The sequence below is a fragment of the Mesoplodon bidens genome, assembly GCF_964165515.1.
Source record: "Mesoplodon bidens genome assembly, chromosome: 1".
In the NCBI taxonomy this organism is placed as follows: domain Eukaryota; kingdom Metazoa; phylum Chordata; class Mammalia; order Artiodactyla; family Ziphiidae; genus Mesoplodon; species Mesoplodon bidens.
This window is the reverse complement of record NC_138176.1, coordinates 203,168,925-203,186,430: the sequence shown is the minus strand read 5'-3', so window position 1 is coordinate 203,186,430 and position 17,506 is coordinate 203,168,925. Positions and strand designations below refer to the sequence as shown.

The following is a 17,506-nucleotide window of genomic DNA, read 5'->3' as shown; positions in this document are numbered from 1 at the left end:
ATATATATTTTTATAAATTTATTTATTTTTGGCTGCATGGGGTCTTCACTGCTGCGTGCAGGCTTTCTCTAGTTGCGGCGAGCGGGGGCTACTCTTCGTTGCGGTGCGCAGGCTTCTCATTGCGGTGGCTTCTCTTGTTGCGGAGCACGGGCTCTAGGCACCCGGGCTTCAGTAGTTGTGGCCCTCGGGCTCTAGAGCGCAGGCTCAGTAGTTGGTGGCGCACGGGCTGAGTTGCTCCATGGCATGTGGGATCTTTCCGGACCAGGGCTTGAACCTGTGTCCCTTGCATTGGCAGGCAGATTCTTAACCACTGCGCCACCAGGGAAGCCCGAAGTATAGTATATTTTGAAGGTAATTAAAATATGCCAGGGTAATAGATTTTTTTTTTTTTTTCAAATTTCTGACTGCCTTTTTCAGCAAGGCAATTTTTAAGGACATCTCAAATCATATTCTTTCCAGACTGGTCTTCACGAGCTAGTCTTCACAGGTCATGATCCTGTTTTGAAATTTTGTTTGCTTCATGCCAAAAGTGTCTTGACAAGTTACTTCAAGTCTTGATACTACTGCACTGTTGTAGTACTGAGGTGTTTTTTTGTTTTGTTTTGTTTTTAAACTTTGAAGTTTCCAAGGTACATCGTGGAATATTTTGTTTTCTTTAGGTTATCATTTACTATATTTTAAAATTCATTTAATTAAATTTAATTAAAAAGTACAATAAGTAGAATTTCCTTAAATAAATTATAATGTAACCCTTAACCCTTCGCTTATAGAAGTGTCCTTAAGAGACAGTTTGTCAGTCTTAAAAACCAAAGTGATGTTTATCCAGTCTTAGGAGTCATCAAACAAGAGTGAGTGGGTGAAGGTAGGTAAGAGTGGCAAAGCACTGGCAGCTTAGTCCTGCTGTTGGCTGTAGGCCCTCTGGGCTGAAGTTGCTGGAGAAGCAGTGACAGGAGGGTGGGTAATGGATGCACTCAGGTGCCCTCAGAGAAAGCTGGCTGAATGCTTTGGTGACAGTGACAGTGCACTTTTCCAGTGCAGGCGTGGACTCTCCCTACCCCTACTTCCTTATTGTGCAAAATTACATTGTTAGAATTTTTTTCATGTGTGCTTTAAAATTTTTGTTCATTTTTATTTATTTTTCATGTTAAGAGTAAAGATATCCTGTTTTTATTGGAGCCTCTTGAAATATCACACTATGCATGTTCACTAGCACAAAGGTTGAGAGTTCAGGCCAGAACTCTTAGCCACTCGGACTTTATTGTCCCCCCCCCCCCCCAGACTATTTTGCTAGGCGCTTGCATTGTTCTGCTACACTCTGCGGCATTCCCAGGCCCAGTAGCCTGAACTGGACCATGAACTGGCAGGGCCTGGTGTAGAGCACTGGGAGAAATCTTAGCTTGTCTACTTGGCCGCCTGTCAGTCTCCCTAGAACACAGCTGAATTATTTTTATTTCGATTTAAAAAGTAGTCTAGGGCCTCCCTGGTGGCGCAGTGGTTGAGAGTCCGCCTGCCGATGCAGGGGATACGGGTTCGTGCCCCGGTCTGGGAGGATCCCATATGCCGCGGAGCGGCTGGGCCCGTGAGCCATGGCCGCTGGGCCTGCGCATCCGGAGCCTGTGCTCCGCAACGGGAGAGGCCACAACAGTGAGAGGCCCGCATACCGCAAAAAAAAAAAAAAAAAAAAAAAAAAAAGTAGTCTAATAACATACACTGTTTTATATTTTCCCAAGGACTACTATGGCCAAGCCATTTAAAATACCTACATCAAGAGAGAGTTTCATTATGTAGCCAGATATATTTTAATAATAATGTGTTAAGTTTTTACCTTTAATTGAAATTCTTTTTTTCTTTTTGAAAAGATAATTGTAACAATCGTTCTGGGACTGGTTATAGGTGTCATTTTCTACGATCTAAAAAATGATCCTGCAGGAATCCAGAACAGGTGAGTAAATTTGGACCTTGATTTTGAGAATGTGCTGTTACTTTTCTTTCAAGCTTATGAAAATCCATTACGAATTTGAATTTGAGATAAGCAAAGGGTAAATTGAGGAGTAGGATAAGTCAGAGAATTGAAAGCTGAATGGAAGAATTAATTATTTAGTGCTAAAATATACAGAACATAAAACTTACCCTCTTAACCAATTTTAAGTGTCCAGTTCAGTGGCATTAATTACATTCATGTTATTGTTCAGCCCTCCCCACCTTCCAACTCCAGAACTTTTTCATCTTCCCAAACTGTATCTCTGTACCCACCCACTGAGCAACAGTTCCCCGTTCTCCCTTTCCCCAGCCCCTGGAAATCACCGTTATACTTTCTGTCTCTGATTTTAACTCTTCTAAGTACCTCATATAAGTGGAATCATGGAGTATTTGTCTTTTTGGTGACTGGCTTTATTGCCCTTAGCATAATATCTTCAAGGTTCATTCATGTTGTAGCATGTGTCAGAACTTCTTTCTTTTTAAAGACTGAATAATACTCCATTGTATGGATATACCACATTTTGTGTATCGGTTTATTTGCCCATGGACACTGGTTTGTTTCCACTTTTTGGCTATTGTGTATGATGCTGCTATGAACATGGATGTACAAATAAATATCTGTTTGAGTCTCTGGTTTAAATTCTTTTGGGTATATACCCGGAAGTGGAATTACTGGATCATTTGGTAATTCCATTAATTTTTTGAAGAACTGCTATCCTGTCTTCTACAGTAGCTACCTATGTTGCATTTCTACCAGTAGTGCACAGGGTTTCAGTTTCTCCCCAACCTTACCAACACTTATTTTTCTTTTGTTTTCTTTTTTTTTTTAAATAGCTACCCTCATTAGTGGACAGTGGTATCTCATTGTGGTTTTGATTTGCATTTCCCTAAGGATTATTGTATTGTTGAGCATCTTTTCATGTGCACATTGGCCATTTGTGTTTCTTCTTTGGAAGCATGTCTATTGAAGTTCTTTAACCGTCTTTTAATTGGAATTTTTTGAAGATTGTTGAGCTGTTAAATTCCTTATGTATTCTGGATATGAACCCCTTATCAGATATAAATTTGCAAGTATTTTCTGCCATTCTGTGTGTTGTCTTTTCATTCTGTCGGTGTGTCCTTTTTTAAAAAATTTATTTATTTATTTATTTATTTATTTTGGCTGCGCCGGATCTTAGTTACGGCACGCAGGATCTTTTAGTTGTGGCATGCGGACTTCTTAGTTGTGGCGTGCAGCCTCCTGAGTTGCAGCATGCATGCGGGATCTAGTTCTCCCACGAGGGATTGAACCTGGGCCCTCTGCATTGGGAGCACAGAGTCTGACCCACTGGACCACCAGGGAAGTCCCTGTTGGTGTGTCCTTTGATGCACCAAAGTTTTAAAATTTGACATAGTTCAATTTATCTGTTTTTTTCTTTTGTTGCCTGTGAGTTAATTTCCTTTTAAGGTTTTGATTTGTTTGACATGGGGTGGTGGTGGGGACTCAGTTTTTTCTGTTGTAGGGTTAGTATTTACATTAGTTTACCCTACCTGGTTTCGGTCACAACGTGCCCTTAAAGCTATGTTTCCTGATGAGACTTTGTAATGGACCACAACATGCTCTGAATAGAGGTGCTGAGCAGAGTGGAAGACCGCAGAGTTCTTCTTGGCTTTATTTATTGAGAGCCACCCTGGGCCAGGCACTGTCCTCCGGGCTTTACATCCAGGGTCTCAGGTTACCCTCCCAGCCAAAGAAGTGGATGGTTTTATCCCCATTTCACTATTGAGCAAAGTTGTAGTAGCTTAAGTTGAATCTGTTTTGATATCTGGAAAGGGATGATTGTTTATGAAAGGAAGAACAAGCATAAAAGTCAATTCTTCACTCAGGTAAAGTAAGATATCTCCTATGGGGCATCAGATAGTGAGATAATTATTGGAGTTTTTTTCCAGAGCTATGTTATTGTTTTTCTTTTTATCTTCCCCAAGGGCTGTGTTCTTCTCTGGTTTATTCGAAACTTGCTAGTAATTGATGGTTTGTACCCTTTGTAGATGCCATATTTTCGTGAAGCACAGAGTATATAACACAGGAATCTAGAGCCTGTGGGTCTTTTGTGTTGTGCAGAGGGAAGCATTTGGAAAAAGATACTGGGAAGCCTGTCTGCAACTGGAATTTAAGACAGGAACTGGAAATCTAGTCATTAAAGCTCTTGGTAGAAGAATCCAGAGAAATTTAGAAGAGTGTTAACTGTTTCTTCAAGTGTTTTCTGGAAAAATAGAGCATTGGAGCTATTTTAATTTGTATTTTTGACTTAAGCTTACTGCCACTTTGTATCATTTGAAATTGCCCTGGAGGCCAGTGTGGTTTGGTTCTCTTTTTTGGGGGAATGAATTATTCCAGGGAGATGCTCTCTTTGTTCTTTCTCTAACCTGTATAATGATGTATGGAATATGAGCTTCTTTGACCTAACAACTACCTTACAGAGTTGTGGAGATAGCTAAACAAATAAATGTATATTACGGAAAGAGATATTTTAAGAATATTTGCATCAATAAGCAGATATTACAGACATGAATTACCACCTTGAAAAGAACTACAATACATTAAATTCTTTAACAATAAAATCTGTTTAGTAGAAAATGAATTATCTTATGATTTAGGAGGAATTTCACTATATACTAGTTCAAAATCTTTATGAACATTATTGTACCGTTAGATGTAACACTTAACAAATTGAGCTGAATTGTTGCCATGTCCTGTGTTTCTGAAATTAGCTTTTATGTTGATATTAGGCTTATTTGTGTGCAGAAAGTAGCATAGTTGCTTGCATTATAGGCCTGGCTTTTTTCCATTTATTTATTGTATAAACGTTTACTTATTTATTTATTTATTTGGCTGCGTCGGGTCTTAGTTGCGGCACGCGGGATCTTTAGTTGTGGCGCACGGACTCTTCATTGCGGTGCATGGGCTTCCCTCTAGTTGTGGTGTGTGGGCTCCAGAGTGCATGGGCTCAGTAGTTACAATGCACGAGCTTCTCTTTAGTTGTGGCACGTGGGCTCCAGGACACCCGGGCTCAGTAGTTGCAGCACACAGACTTAGTTGCCCTGAGACATGTAGGATCTTAGTTCCTCGACCAAGGATCGAACCCACGTCCCCTGCATTGGAAGGTGGATTCTTTTTTTTTCTTTTAATAAATAAATAAATTTTGGCTGTATTGGATCTTTGTTGCTGCACACGGGCTTTCTCTAGTTGCGGCGAGTGGGGGCTACTCTTCCTTTCGGTACATGGGCTTCTCATTGCGGTGGCTTCGCTTGTTGCGGAGCATGGGCTCTAGGCGCGCAGGCTTCAGTAGTTGTGGCACGTGGGCTCTAGAGCGCAGGTTCAGTAGCTGTGGCTCGTGGGCTCTAGAGCACAGGCTCAGCGGCCATGGCTCACGGGCTTAACTGCTCTGCGCCATGTGGGATCTTCCCAGACCAGGGCTTGAACCCATGTCCCCTGCACTGGCAGGCGGATTCTTAACCACTGCGCGCCACCAGGGAAGTCCCTAAACATTCACTTTTAAAACAGCCTGTTCCTTAAGTTCTTTATTTTGGGAGGAGGGAGTGTTAAAACCAATTACTGAGTGTCTGTGGACTCTCTTTTTTAGAGGGTTATACACTTGGGTTTACATTTTTAAAAATTCTCTTATTTGTGTGTCATTTAAATGATGTGCTGCCTCATCTCTTTTCCTTTCAACTCACATCCTCAACGTCAATTAAATCATTTGGTTAGGAAGGAAAGCCCAACAGTGTTTCAGGACTGTGGGCATGCTTTCGTAAAATTCATATTTCTGTCGAAGTGTAGATTAACTGAGTACTTTCCTTTTTAAACTTCAGTTATTTTACTGAGAGAGAAGCATTAATAGTCTTCCTTTTCTCATAGGTGCACAAATTAGTTTTTCCTTTATGAGCATTATTTTGGATTTTTTTTTTTTTTGAGCCCGTTGGAAAGAAACCCCATTGGCAGTGGGTGGTCAAGGAGACTCTCAGGGCCGTGCTGGTGGTTGTGAGGTGGATGTATACAATAAGATGTCCCTCCACAGTCTTTCATTTTGCCTTGTCTTAGTTTCTTCTTTACTCAACTTTTAAAGAAGTGGCTAATAGAGGTTTTTAACCTTTGCAAACTTTATTTGGCTGTTTCTCTGTTCATACATTAGGAACTGCAGTTGGCATTTTGTTAGTTAAAATCCAAGGTGATAGTATTTTTATGACCTATGTAATTGTCAGCTTGGCTGCCATAGACTGTGCCAAAGACCCACAGACTGGGTGGCTTAAATCACAGAAATTCATTTCTCACAGTTCTGGGAATCAGGTTGCCAGCACGGTTGGGTTCTGAAGAGGGCCCTCTTCTGATTTGCTGCCTTCTGGCTGTGTCCTTGCATGGCAGAGAGAGAGAGCTCCGATGTCTCTCCCTTTTCTTCTAAGGGCACTAATCCATTGTGAGGGCCCCACCCTCGTAACCTCATCTAAACCGGACCACCTCCCAGAGTCACCATCTCTAAATGCCGTCACACCGAGGGTTAGGGCTTCGGCACAGGAATTTGGGGAGGATGCAATTCAGTCCGTAGCAAACTAGGTCGTGAATTTCAAACTGTGCTATATGGAGTCCCAGGGGTATCACTGTGGAGACACAGGGGTGAGGGAGTGACCTGATGGGGCTCATGCTTCCCTCTCAGTTTCAACCAGAACAGTTTGTTGAATGTGTGAAGGTATCATTCGAGGGAAGGGTTTTGCAGGTAGAAAAAGGACCTAAGAATGTTTAATTGACTGCAGTGCTTTCGTTCCCTCTCTCTCATCACAGGTCCGGGGTGCTCTTTTTCCTGACCACCAACCAGTGTTTCAGCAGTGTGTCAGCCGTGGAGCTCCTGGTGGTCGAGAAGAAGCTCTTTATGTGAGTAGGTCTCTGTTTCAGGAAGGGGGCTACTAGTCAAACTGGTCATATCCAGAATCAGGCCGTGGCTTGGTTCTTGGGGATTTCCAGTGTTGATTGAGAAAGAGCCCTCAGAGGCTGGGAGGAGAATCATGAGCACATGGGGCCCTGGTACCAAGGGAAAAAGGAGTTTCGAGTTTAGGGCCTAGCCCGCAAATCCAGTGCTGCAGAGAAAGCAAGGAATAAAGGGGCTGAAAAGGATCTTTTGTTTTTAGCAAATAAGAAGTCATGATGACTGTCACAAGGAAAGCTTGAGGGGCTTGGTAGAGAGGAGGTAGTGAGCTGAACAGGAAATTCAAGGTGAGGAGGTAAAGATGACCAAGAATATAGACCAAGCCCTCAGTGGAAGGGAGAACGGAAGGGGCCAGAGGGCAGCCTTAAAATAAAGGTGGGCTGTTTTGTTTCTTGTGTTTTTCAAAGTTGGAAGAGATTTGCATGTTTACATGTTGCGTAAAGGAATCATTAGGGAGGGGAAGAATGGAGATCTTGGTTGAATCGTTTGGATTTACAGGAGGAAGCTCTCGGGAAGAGGAGGGATCTAGAACTTCAGAGGGAAGAAGAGAGGATTTGATAGCTGACAGGGGTGTGGGGGTGGCAGGCATGATCATGGAAAGAAGTGCCACTTTCTTTTTTTTATCATGATAGTGGAAGAAGTGAAAACAGATTAGTGACCCAAAGCTGCATCTGAGGCTCGGAGAAGAGCAACACCACCTTCTTCATAATTAGAAGTAGGGAAAAAGAAGAGCCTCTGTGACCCCTGAGATCAGCTTCTGACATGCTGGCCTTCAAGGAGAGCCACTGCCGGAAGAGAGGGAGGCGATGCAGGACCCGTCCCCCTGGAGTGTGTGTTCGGAGGGCAAACTGGCCGGCATTTGAAGGGAGTTATGCAATGAGAAGAGGGGTCACTGCACAGAGCCTTGGGGGGCGGTGTCCCAGGGGAGGCGCACACGTGAGATGCGCCTGGTGCTGACAGGGATGAAGGGTGGCGGGTTAGCCTCGAGGACGTGGAAGCTGTAGTTCTTAGATCCAGGGTGGCAGCAGAAATAGGTACAGCCAAGTGGTTTGATCTTCTGGTCTTCGCCTTCTTAAACTAACACAGGGTGTACGATGTGCATCTTTGTTTTTAGACATGAATATATCAGTGGATATTACAGAGTGTCCTCTTACTTCTTTGGAAAACTGTTATCTGATTTACTGCCCATGAGGATGTTACCAAGTATTATATTTACTAGTATAACATACTTCCTGTTAGGTAAGCAATGAAACGAAAGGTATGTTTTTAGTCTTGGACGTGAGGGGACTTTTTGCAGGCGTGCTTTGGTTCTCAAAAGTGTAAATCAAGTCCTGAGATAAGGAAGCATCTATTCATTATGTATGCTCTGAAATAACTGTTCTCTGAGGAGATTTTTGCAAGACCTTTTCCAAAGTAGTTTTAAAACTATTTATAAAACTATATTTTATAAAGAGATACTCTGTGTCATATACAAACATGGAAATAATTCCTAAAGCTATTTGACACTGTGTTAGAGGAGCTGGACCTGGGATATTTATTACTTATCTATTTATATTTTTATATGTGTGTGTGTGTGTATGAAGATAACGAAAGATAGTGACTTCTGGTAATAAAACTATTTGTTCGATAGATGTAGACAGATTGATTTTTTTATGCATTGTGTTTAGACTACACCCAAGGCTCATTGTATCAGAATTTCCATATGTTTCTCACATACACACGCACCAGAAATATTTCTTTTCTGACAAAGCACTATTGATTGAGTGTAAAATTCCATTTTACAAATAGGAGGTGTGTCGTAAAGAATTAGGCATAGAACCTACATCCTCAGACTCCTAACTGGTGTTCTTATGGCTGCTCCAAAGTCTTCAGATTTTTGTATGACCCACAGTATTAGCCTATTTTTGTTGACAAAGCAGTTTTATGAAACTTAATTTAACCCCGTCCTCAATCCCAGAGTTACAGGGTGATTTGTCTTTGGGAGACTTGGATTATGGACACATCCCCCAGATTTTAAAACCACTGGGAAGGCGTGTAATCCTGACCTTCCCCAGTACCTTCACTAATACATTTACAACAAACAGTGAGTAATGTGGTGATGTCTAGGTAAAATGCATGTGGTCTTGGCAAGTTTCCTTCTTAGAAGAGAAGGCAGTAGAATTCTGGCCAATTGTGCTGCCTCCAGCTCTCCACCTCAGGCCCTCAGAAATTGTTAATAATTACAAATAAAGAAGCACGAGTGTTACGTGGAAAAGTGCTTATGCAGTGAGCCTGTCAAAGAAAACTGCAGGACTTCCCTGGTGGCACAGTGGTTAAGAATCCACCTGCCAATGCAGGAGACACAGGTTTGATCCCTGGTCTGGGAAGATCCCATATGCCGTGGAGCAACTAAGCCACAACTCCTGAGCCCGTGCACCAAAACTACTGAAGCCTGCGCACCTAAAGCCCATGCTCTGCAATAAGAGAAGCCACTGCAATGAGAGGCCCATGCACTGCAACCAAGAGTAGCCCCTGCTCGCCCCAACTAGAGTAAGCCTGCGTGCAGCAACGAAGATGCAACACAGCCAAAAACAAATAATTAAAAGAAAAAAGAAAACTGCATATAGCATATAGCTTCCTACAGTTATATCAGGGGGAACAATGAAAGTGGTGACCCAGGGTGGTTGGCTAGAGGATGAATTTTTTTCCATCTGATACTAGTTTCTCAAAATATTATAGTGTTATTTGCACAATAACAATCCCAGATACACCGTGACGTAGACAGTTGGATTAACCCCCTCTTTGCTCCCTAAGGATTGAAACCACAGGTGGAGGCCTTCTTCATCATGATGTTTACCCTGATGATGGTGGCTTATTCAGCCAGTTCAATGGCACTGGCTATAGCAGCAGGTCAGAGCGTGGTATCCATAGCAACGCTTCTCATGACCATCTCTTTTGTGTTTATGATGGTGAGTATGAACTGTGCTTCCCTGGGACGTAATTATTTCCCTTTGTTCTCCCCCCAGATTCACCTATCCTGTAAAATCTGCTAGAGGATTCTGTAAATCCTTTTGCTTTAAGGAGGCCGTATACTGAAGTATAGCTTGTATTATTAGAGAACGTACCAGCTTTTTCTTCATCTTACCCAGCCTTGTTTGCTACTGTTCTAAGATAGTTGTTATAACCTTAACATGTTGTTACCGATTAGCTTTAAAAAGATGCCTCTTGGTGACATATCGTGAACGCTTGATCGACTGGAACTTTAAAAACCAGAAAAATTTTGATTTTTCAAATTTAAAAAAATTGTAGAAATGACAGGCTCATTGCTTGACTTCCCTGCTGGTGTGAGAGAACTGCTGGCTTGTTTAACTGACCGCTGAGATGGTTTGGTTGGAGGAACTACTCTCCAAGCAAGAGAGGAACTAAGTTCCATGAAAACAGCAGCATGCGGCATGGGCCTATCTTGCATCCCTCCAGTATTTTGAAAAGGAGTGTTTTAAAAATACTGAACAATTCCAGTACTAGGTCCCCTCCTTTCTGGGTTCCTGACATTCCTTTATATCAATATAGTTCTGTTTACCTTTTTTAAACAGCTATTTAATCCTAACCTTATGTGGCCCTACGTTTTTTTTAATTAATTAATTTTTGGCTGCATTGTTTATTCCTTTAGAACCCTAAACAGCCTCAGCTCTAGAGAGATACACATATACCAAGAGGATAAGGTAAGTCTTCAGAGTAGTGGAAGGGATTTCAAGGCAGAAGTGTTCACAAGGCTGTCGGGGACTTAAGGAGGGTGTTTTCTAGAATTCTTCATGAAATCACTCCACCCGTTCTGATTCTTGGTATTTGTTTTTTGTAGATATTTTCAGGGCTGTTGGTAAATCTCAGAACCGTTGTGCCTTGGCTCTCATGGCTTCAGTACTTCAGCATTCCTCGATATGGCTTTGCGGTATGTTCTCCTTGTCTGTCACTTTGACTGGTTTGTTGTTCCCATGCTGGGAACAACCAGAATAAAGCCTAACCATCTCATGTCCCCAGCCATGAGCTGTGCAAGTTTTAGGACAATGAAGGAGAGCTTCCTGTTAAGCCTTGGGTCACCTTGATAATCACCTGGGGTATCTCCAGTCACCCTGTTGTTTGAGGGAGGTGAAGGATTGGGACAAAGGACAAAGGTTACTAATTGATATAAAAAAATAGTGTTTCGGTTCATTAAAGAAATTAATGAGAGGATGGGAGCCTAGAATACATATTTTAAATTGAAAGGGAAATTAGAAGAAAAACAAAGACCATACAGTACAGCCACTACTGGCTTTACAAAGCTAATCAACTTCAGAGAAAACTGTGCCTTAATATAGTATAATTAAGTTTCTAACTCCCAAGAATTATAAGTGGTTTGGATGAGAACAAACCAGAACAATACAAAAGATTGTTACTATAAATTAACAATAGTCATTGAGTACCACTGTATCATTTTAATTATAGTGTTTATGGGGTTATAAAATTGGGGAGAGAAGGAGGAAAGAACTGTGGGATAATATAGCCAGAGATCTCTCCTCTTGGCTTTTGTATTAGAGCCAGAATCCCAACCCTAGCTAGGCCTCTTGATTGCCAGGAAAAATAATTTTACTTGCTTTGGTGTGACAAAGACTGTGAACGTGAAGCTTGGTTTGTTTTTAGAAATAGCAACAGAGATTAAACTCAGAGGACGTGATTGTGATAATTCTTTGGAAACTTTCTGAAATTTAAAACTATTTTCCTTGCCCTGCTTCCACTTGTGTTACAGGCTTTGCAGCATAATGAATTTTTGGGACAAAACTTCTGCCCAGGACTCAATGTAACAACAAACAGTACCTGTAGCTATGCAATGTAAGCTTGCATTCAGTGTCTTAATGGGTTTGCTTACTGTTGTGGTGTGATGCAGAAACACCACTGGGCTTAGAGCTGGGGAGTCCTTTCAGGGACACTGACTCCTCTGAGCCTGGATGTTCTCATCTGTAAGGTGGGTTGTACACTAATGCACGTGAAAGTGCTTCACAACACCTAGGTATTCTATTACGGTCAAAATCGTATTTCAGTTGGAGAAATGTTTCTTATGTGTTACTTCTTTGTTTGGGGCCTTTTAAAAGATCCTTCTTCAGTTTGGGTTGTGGGTTTGAGTTTTTATTTTTTAGAACATTTGAGTTTGAAATGAGCTGCTTTGATATTTTTAGCACGGCCTTGACAGTATCAGAACTATACGGATTACATGAAGTGTATGGATCCATGAACTTACAATTCCCGTGAGCTCAACCCATGGCAGTAAGAGCTGAAAGGGCAGCAGGAGTGGGGGAGTGAACATCTTCCTGCACAGTCCTGACTCTTGCCTCTTCGTCCTACAGTTAGGAGACAACATGAAATCAAAGTCTGCCCAGGTTTTTTTTTTTTTGCGGTACGTGGGCCTCTCACCGTTGCGGAGCACAGGCTCTGGACGCGCAGGCTCAGCGGCCATGGCTCACGGGCCCAGCCGCTCCGCCGCATGTGGGATCTTCCCGGACCGGGGCACGAACCCGTGTCCCCTGCATCGGCAGGCGGACTCTCAACCACTGCACCACCAGGGAAGCCCTGCACAGGTTTTTTTTTGTTTCTTTTTTTTTAACTGACTTGGAATACTCCCTATTAAAGGATGTTTCCTCTAAAGAAAGAACCACATATTTCAGTAAACAGAGAAGGAAATCCCATTTTTTGTATAATAAACAAAAATGCAGAATTTAATAAAATTAGAGGTGGTGTTTTAAAATTGAGCAACACTTAACTTTTCAATGATTGTTGTTAATGGTGTGATTTTAATACATTAATTAATGAGAGAAGAGAATGCTGGTAGCCTAAATCTCATGAATATTCAAGTAGAATAGAATTCTTAATAACAGGACAAATTGCTATTTAGAAGTATTGCCAGAAAACCTCTGTGAAGAGCTTTCTTCATCCTTCCCACTCCCTTTCTTTTGGTCTGGGTATAACTTTTTTTTTTTTTTTGGAACTGCCAAATTCCAAGAGTTGCACAAAAATGGTACCACGCAATAGTTATGCTTGTGCCGGGTATTTTTAGTACCAGGTCCTTTTCGAATCTGTGTCAGGGCTACTCCACCCTGCTCTGCTCCAGCCCCACTAAGGCTTACCTGATAACTGGACCTGCTGGTGGTGTCTTAGAGCCGAGCATCTGTGATGCTCATTCCAGTCTTGGTACAAGAGCTGACGGAGTGCAACTCTGGCAGGAAACCCCTACTTACCTTTTTCCCTGGTTTTAGAACTCTTAGCCTGTGTTTCTTTTGTACGGCTAATCTGTGGATAATAAGCTCTATAAAGAGCTTTGATCATCTTTGTAAGGGCCGTAGATATCATCTGCTAAAGCTGATTTTCCCCATCAGGTGTTTAGTGAAAAATTACTTGATAAATGTTTCTGCCCTTTGAGGAGAGCATCATAGACTTGGAAACAAGTGAATTCGGGGAGGCTAGCAACTTGGTTCAAAGTATGAGCCTGTAAATTTGGCCAAGTTCCTTAAACTTTAGTCTCCTCATCTTTTAAGTCTGGGTTGTTTTAGGGACTACCTAAACTATTATATGCAGGTTGCTTCATAGTATCTAGCAGAACCTAGCAGTAAGCACTCAATGACTGTTTTCTGTATATTTTTATGATGCATATGGCTGACCTATGGGCCCCTGTCATATCCCAATAAAATAGAATTATAAAGCTAAAACACACAGACACCCACCCACCCACCAAAAAACCCTCCAAAACTGTTTTCTTTTATAAATGAAGGGATGGATATTTAAGACTTGGTAACCTATAGGCTTTTTTAAGGAATAGTGACTACATTGAGTGAAATTTGACAGATGGTAAGAATGAAGTCGTATTCTTTTTCTGTTGAATTTCAGATGTACTGGCGAAGAATTTCTGGAAAACCAGGGCATCGATCTCTCATCTTGGGGCCTGTGGAGGAATCACGTAGCCTTGGGATGCATGATTGTTATCTTCCTTACAATTGCCTACCTGAAATTGTTATTCCTTAAAAAATTTTCCTAAATTCCTCTTAAATTTACATGATTTACCCCACATTAAAAAGGGAGCATCTTGATTTCAGTATTCAGTGACTTTTTGGTTGTCTTCTTTTCACTTGCCATCATACTGTTTTTCAGCAAGAATTATTTTCAACAGAAACATTTATAGACATCAGTGAATTGAATTGTACTTGAAAGAACCCAAGTCATAACAGTACACACCAAGGGAACACTGACAAAATTACCCGTCTGATGAGAGATATTAACAGTCCAAAACTGATAAGGGATTAATACTTAAACCACACAAGGAACTTATGCAAATCAACAAACTAGACTATGACCCAGTGGAAAAATAGACAATGAACAGAAACATACCTGTTTCCCATTAGATCCAAGTGTACTATTTTAAAGATTTGAATAGGCAACTTACAAAAAGGAAACCCAAATGTTGAACAACTATATAAGGCAATGTTCAACCTTATTAGGAATCAGAGAAATGCAAAATAAAATGACACCTTATTTCAAAACCATTCCATTACAAAGATTAGGAAGCTGGATGGTACCAATGCTGGTGAGGGTCTGGGTACAACTGGTACTTTCATGCATGTAGTGAAACTGTAGACTGCTGCCGTTGTTCTGGAGGGCAACCTGCCAGTTCTGGGTGAAATTAAATGTTTATATACCTGGGACTCAGCATTCCACCTCTTGTTACATACCCACTGAGGAACTCATGAAAAGTCAACAGGGGAATCAGGTATGAAGATTCTGAAACAGCAGAAATATTAGAGCCAACCATGCACTATAGGAATGCATAAGTACAATGCAGTGGCTGTACACTAGGAAACACTAATATAATCATCAGAATAACTTACCAGAGGCACCTGCAGAAGAAGTAATGTGTCAATCGTTGTTTTTGAACATAAAAAGATGCCTTTTTCAAAGTCTAAGCCTCTACTAGTAGTCTCATGATACAAGGCAAATTACCCGACTGCTTCTACTTAAGAAACAGACAACTCTTACATCTGCTGTTAAGTCTTTATTAAGAAGTAAAGTGCTCAGTATTACACATTAATGAAATTCTTGATTGTTGAGAGACTTGCGTATGTAACAACTTCTTAATGATACCAATATAGAGGGGAAGATGAGAGGGGAGGGATGAGGAGGTAATTCTCCATGACTAAAGAAGACAAAAAATACGTAACTTATGAGTAAAGAGAAAGAACTCTGCAACATTTTACAGGTGAAATGAAAAACAGTATGATAACAAGTATCATAAAAAGACTTTCTAGTGACCATAACTGATATATGGCACATGGTCAATACACATGGATACCACATAATGGCTGCACTTCAAATTGAAGTTTGTTTACATGTAACAACATGGTACACATACATAAATATGTACACTCAATATCCCTGGAATGCAAACTTTAGTACCTAGTAATAAAGAACTTTGTGTAGCATATTCAAAAGAAAGCAAAGATGGAGATGAGCCATGGGAAATAACTGTTAAAGAAACCCAATCTGTATCTCTTCTGTAGAAGCCAGCTAAAAAAGGTTGGTTTGCTCATGTTCTCTTTGAAGATTTGACTGACATATTCTACCAGTTAAATAAACAACGATGTGAGTTTAAACTACAGTATTAGAAACAGGCCTCTCTGCTGTTCTCCAAGTGAGAATTACTCACCAGCACTGCATTCTCTCTTGCTCTCAAGGGTCAGCTTACTCAGTTTTGAAAAATAAGATTTTCAGTTTTTGTTGAGAAATAGGTTTCTTCCCCATAAATTTGGTGAGGCCCTCTCCTAATGAAAAAAAAAAAACTGCTGCAAACTCAAACTTTAGCTTATACCTTCTGATAATGGTTGAACTTCCAATAACCCAAACTCCTTTTCATTAAATTGAGCTCCACTTGGGTTATAAATTCTAGTTTTGAAATGCAGGATCAAGAGTATTTGAGTTCTGTGTTCTTAAAATGGTATAAAACTCAAACCTTAGTTTTATAATATTTTATATGAATTTCAAAATTCCTTAATATTTTGTTTAAAATGAACATATTTGCTCAGTTAAAACGTTCAGTACATCCTAAAAAATTTAGTAACTTGATCTTCCTAGATTAGTTACAACATTAAATTCAGTTGCAAATAAGTTGAGCCACGTGGGAAAAACACTATACAGATAAATCTTTATACTAAACTAATAATTAGAAAAAAATCAAATTTAGTGATTTGGCTCCTTCCAATTCTACTGTGTTATGGCCAGAGATGACATTTTAACCCACAATTGATCTTTAGTGGTTTCATGCAGCTCATTTCAAATGAGAGTGAAAACAGTGTAAAAATTAAGAGAAATGGTTAGTCCCCCAGGCATTAGATATGATAAAATAACAAAAAAGCATAGTGTTCAACATTTATCGTAACCATTCATACAAATTCTAGCATAATGACTACATACCCATTCTATGGTTTGGGGTTCTTTTCTAGCTCATCTTTTAGAAAAGTGTACCCCAGGAAGGTAGTTGAAATAAAAGGCTCCTTTCTTAAAAGAAAGCTATGTATTAAGCCCATGAGCGAAGCCTCAGTGGAAAGGAATGCCCCTATTTTCCCTTCACACACTCGGCAAAAATGACAATACTGATTTTTGTGATTGGAAATAAAAAACTCAGAAGCCTTTTCACAGTTCTTTTTTAGCTTTAAAAGGCTACTTCATTGTCAACTGAGGAGACTCAGTTATGGTACCAAGTGGGCATACCACTCAATATACTTTACAAAGATTTTCTTTTCTGTACTCAATATTTACACCTGGATTTCTTTTATGAGAAAAAGAAAAAACATCTTTGATCCATGGGCAAAGTTTATCTAAAATAAATTAAAGTGCAGAAGAATTAACGATTGGTCACAAAGACCAGCATCATACGGTGGTCAGGGCATATAAATAGTGTACCTGTCATGGCAACTCAGGACAGTCACCTTCTCACCTATTAAGAACACATAGAGTAGCACATGTCCTACACGTGGATGTTGGAACTCCCGTTTCCACCTCCACCTTCCATTCCTTCTGCAGACTGGGAGGAAGAAGGCCGGGAGCTCCTGGGGCGAGGCTGACCATTTAGTCCCACAGGTGTGCCTAAACCATGACTTATTTGGGAAGCTGCGTCATCGGATTCCCAGCGTTCCAACTCTTCCCGCACTAGTCGTTCCATCTGTTCCCTGTGGATTTCACTGTCACGACCCAGCCTTTCATCCTGATAAAGGAAAGAGAAGCCAAGACGTTGAGGCAGAGTGATGCGTCCTCTTGCACTTAGAAATTTTTGCCTTAGGAAATCTGGGGACCCAATAATCTGTACTTAGGTAAGGCTGGAGCAATAACACCAGCCTTAATAGCAATTCTGAGAATCACTGGAGTAATTTTTTTTGCTTAATTCTATAGTCCAGTGAAGGCAGTAGCATCAGTGTGAGGAGTATTAAGAAAGTAACACCTCTGGGTTACCATTTTACCTGCACTGATCTGCAGGTATGGAGAAAAAAATCCTCTCAGATTAAGGGTTACAAACTATG

The 17,506-nt window shown here is 40.8% G+C and overlaps 2 protein-coding genes across 13 annotated transcripts in view; one reads left to right on the top strand and one right to left on the bottom strand.

Annotated features, from left to right (window-relative positions):
* ABCG2 (ATP binding cassette subfamily G member 2 (JR blood group)) overlaps positions 1 to 14,848 on the top strand; it is a 142,134-nt gene extending 127,286 nt beyond the window's left edge. For all 11 annotated transcript variants that reach the window (XM_081230013.1, XM_081230016.1, XM_081230020.1 and 8 more), the window contains 7 exons: positions 1,860 to 1,942; positions 6,797 to 6,886; positions 8,053 to 8,177; positions 9,732 to 9,886; positions 10,777 to 10,866; positions 11,701 to 11,783; positions 13,830 to 14,848. In XM_081230013.1, coding sequence (XP_081086139.1) covers positions 1,860 to 1,942; positions 6,797 to 6,886; positions 8,053 to 8,177; positions 9,732 to 9,886; positions 10,777 to 10,866; positions 11,701 to 11,783; positions 13,830 to 13,977 — 774 coding nt within the window. In that variant the 3' untranslated portion in view covers positions 13,978 to 14,848. The remainder of the gene's footprint in view (positions 1 to 1,859; positions 1,943 to 6,796; positions 6,887 to 8,052; positions 8,178 to 9,731; positions 9,887 to 10,776; positions 10,867 to 11,700; positions 11,784 to 13,829) is intronic.
* Positions 14,849 to 14,973: 125 nt separating this feature from the next.
* PKD2 (polycystin 2, transient receptor potential cation channel) overlaps positions 14,974 to 17,506 on the bottom strand; it is a 52,263-nt gene continuing 49,730 nt past the window's right edge. Inside the window, exons 15-16 of one of the 2 annotated variants that reach the window (XM_081229983.1) lie at positions 16,927 to 17,193; positions 14,974 to 15,754 (exon numbers count right to left, since the gene is read on the bottom strand). In XM_081229983.1, the coding sequence (XP_081086109.1) occupies positions 16,957 to 17,193 (237 nt within the window). In that variant the 3' untranslated portion in view covers positions 14,974 to 15,754; positions 16,927 to 16,956. Of the gene's footprint in view, positions 17,194 to 17,506 lie in introns of both variants that reach the window. The other variant, XM_081229982.1, reaches the window with a different exon arrangement.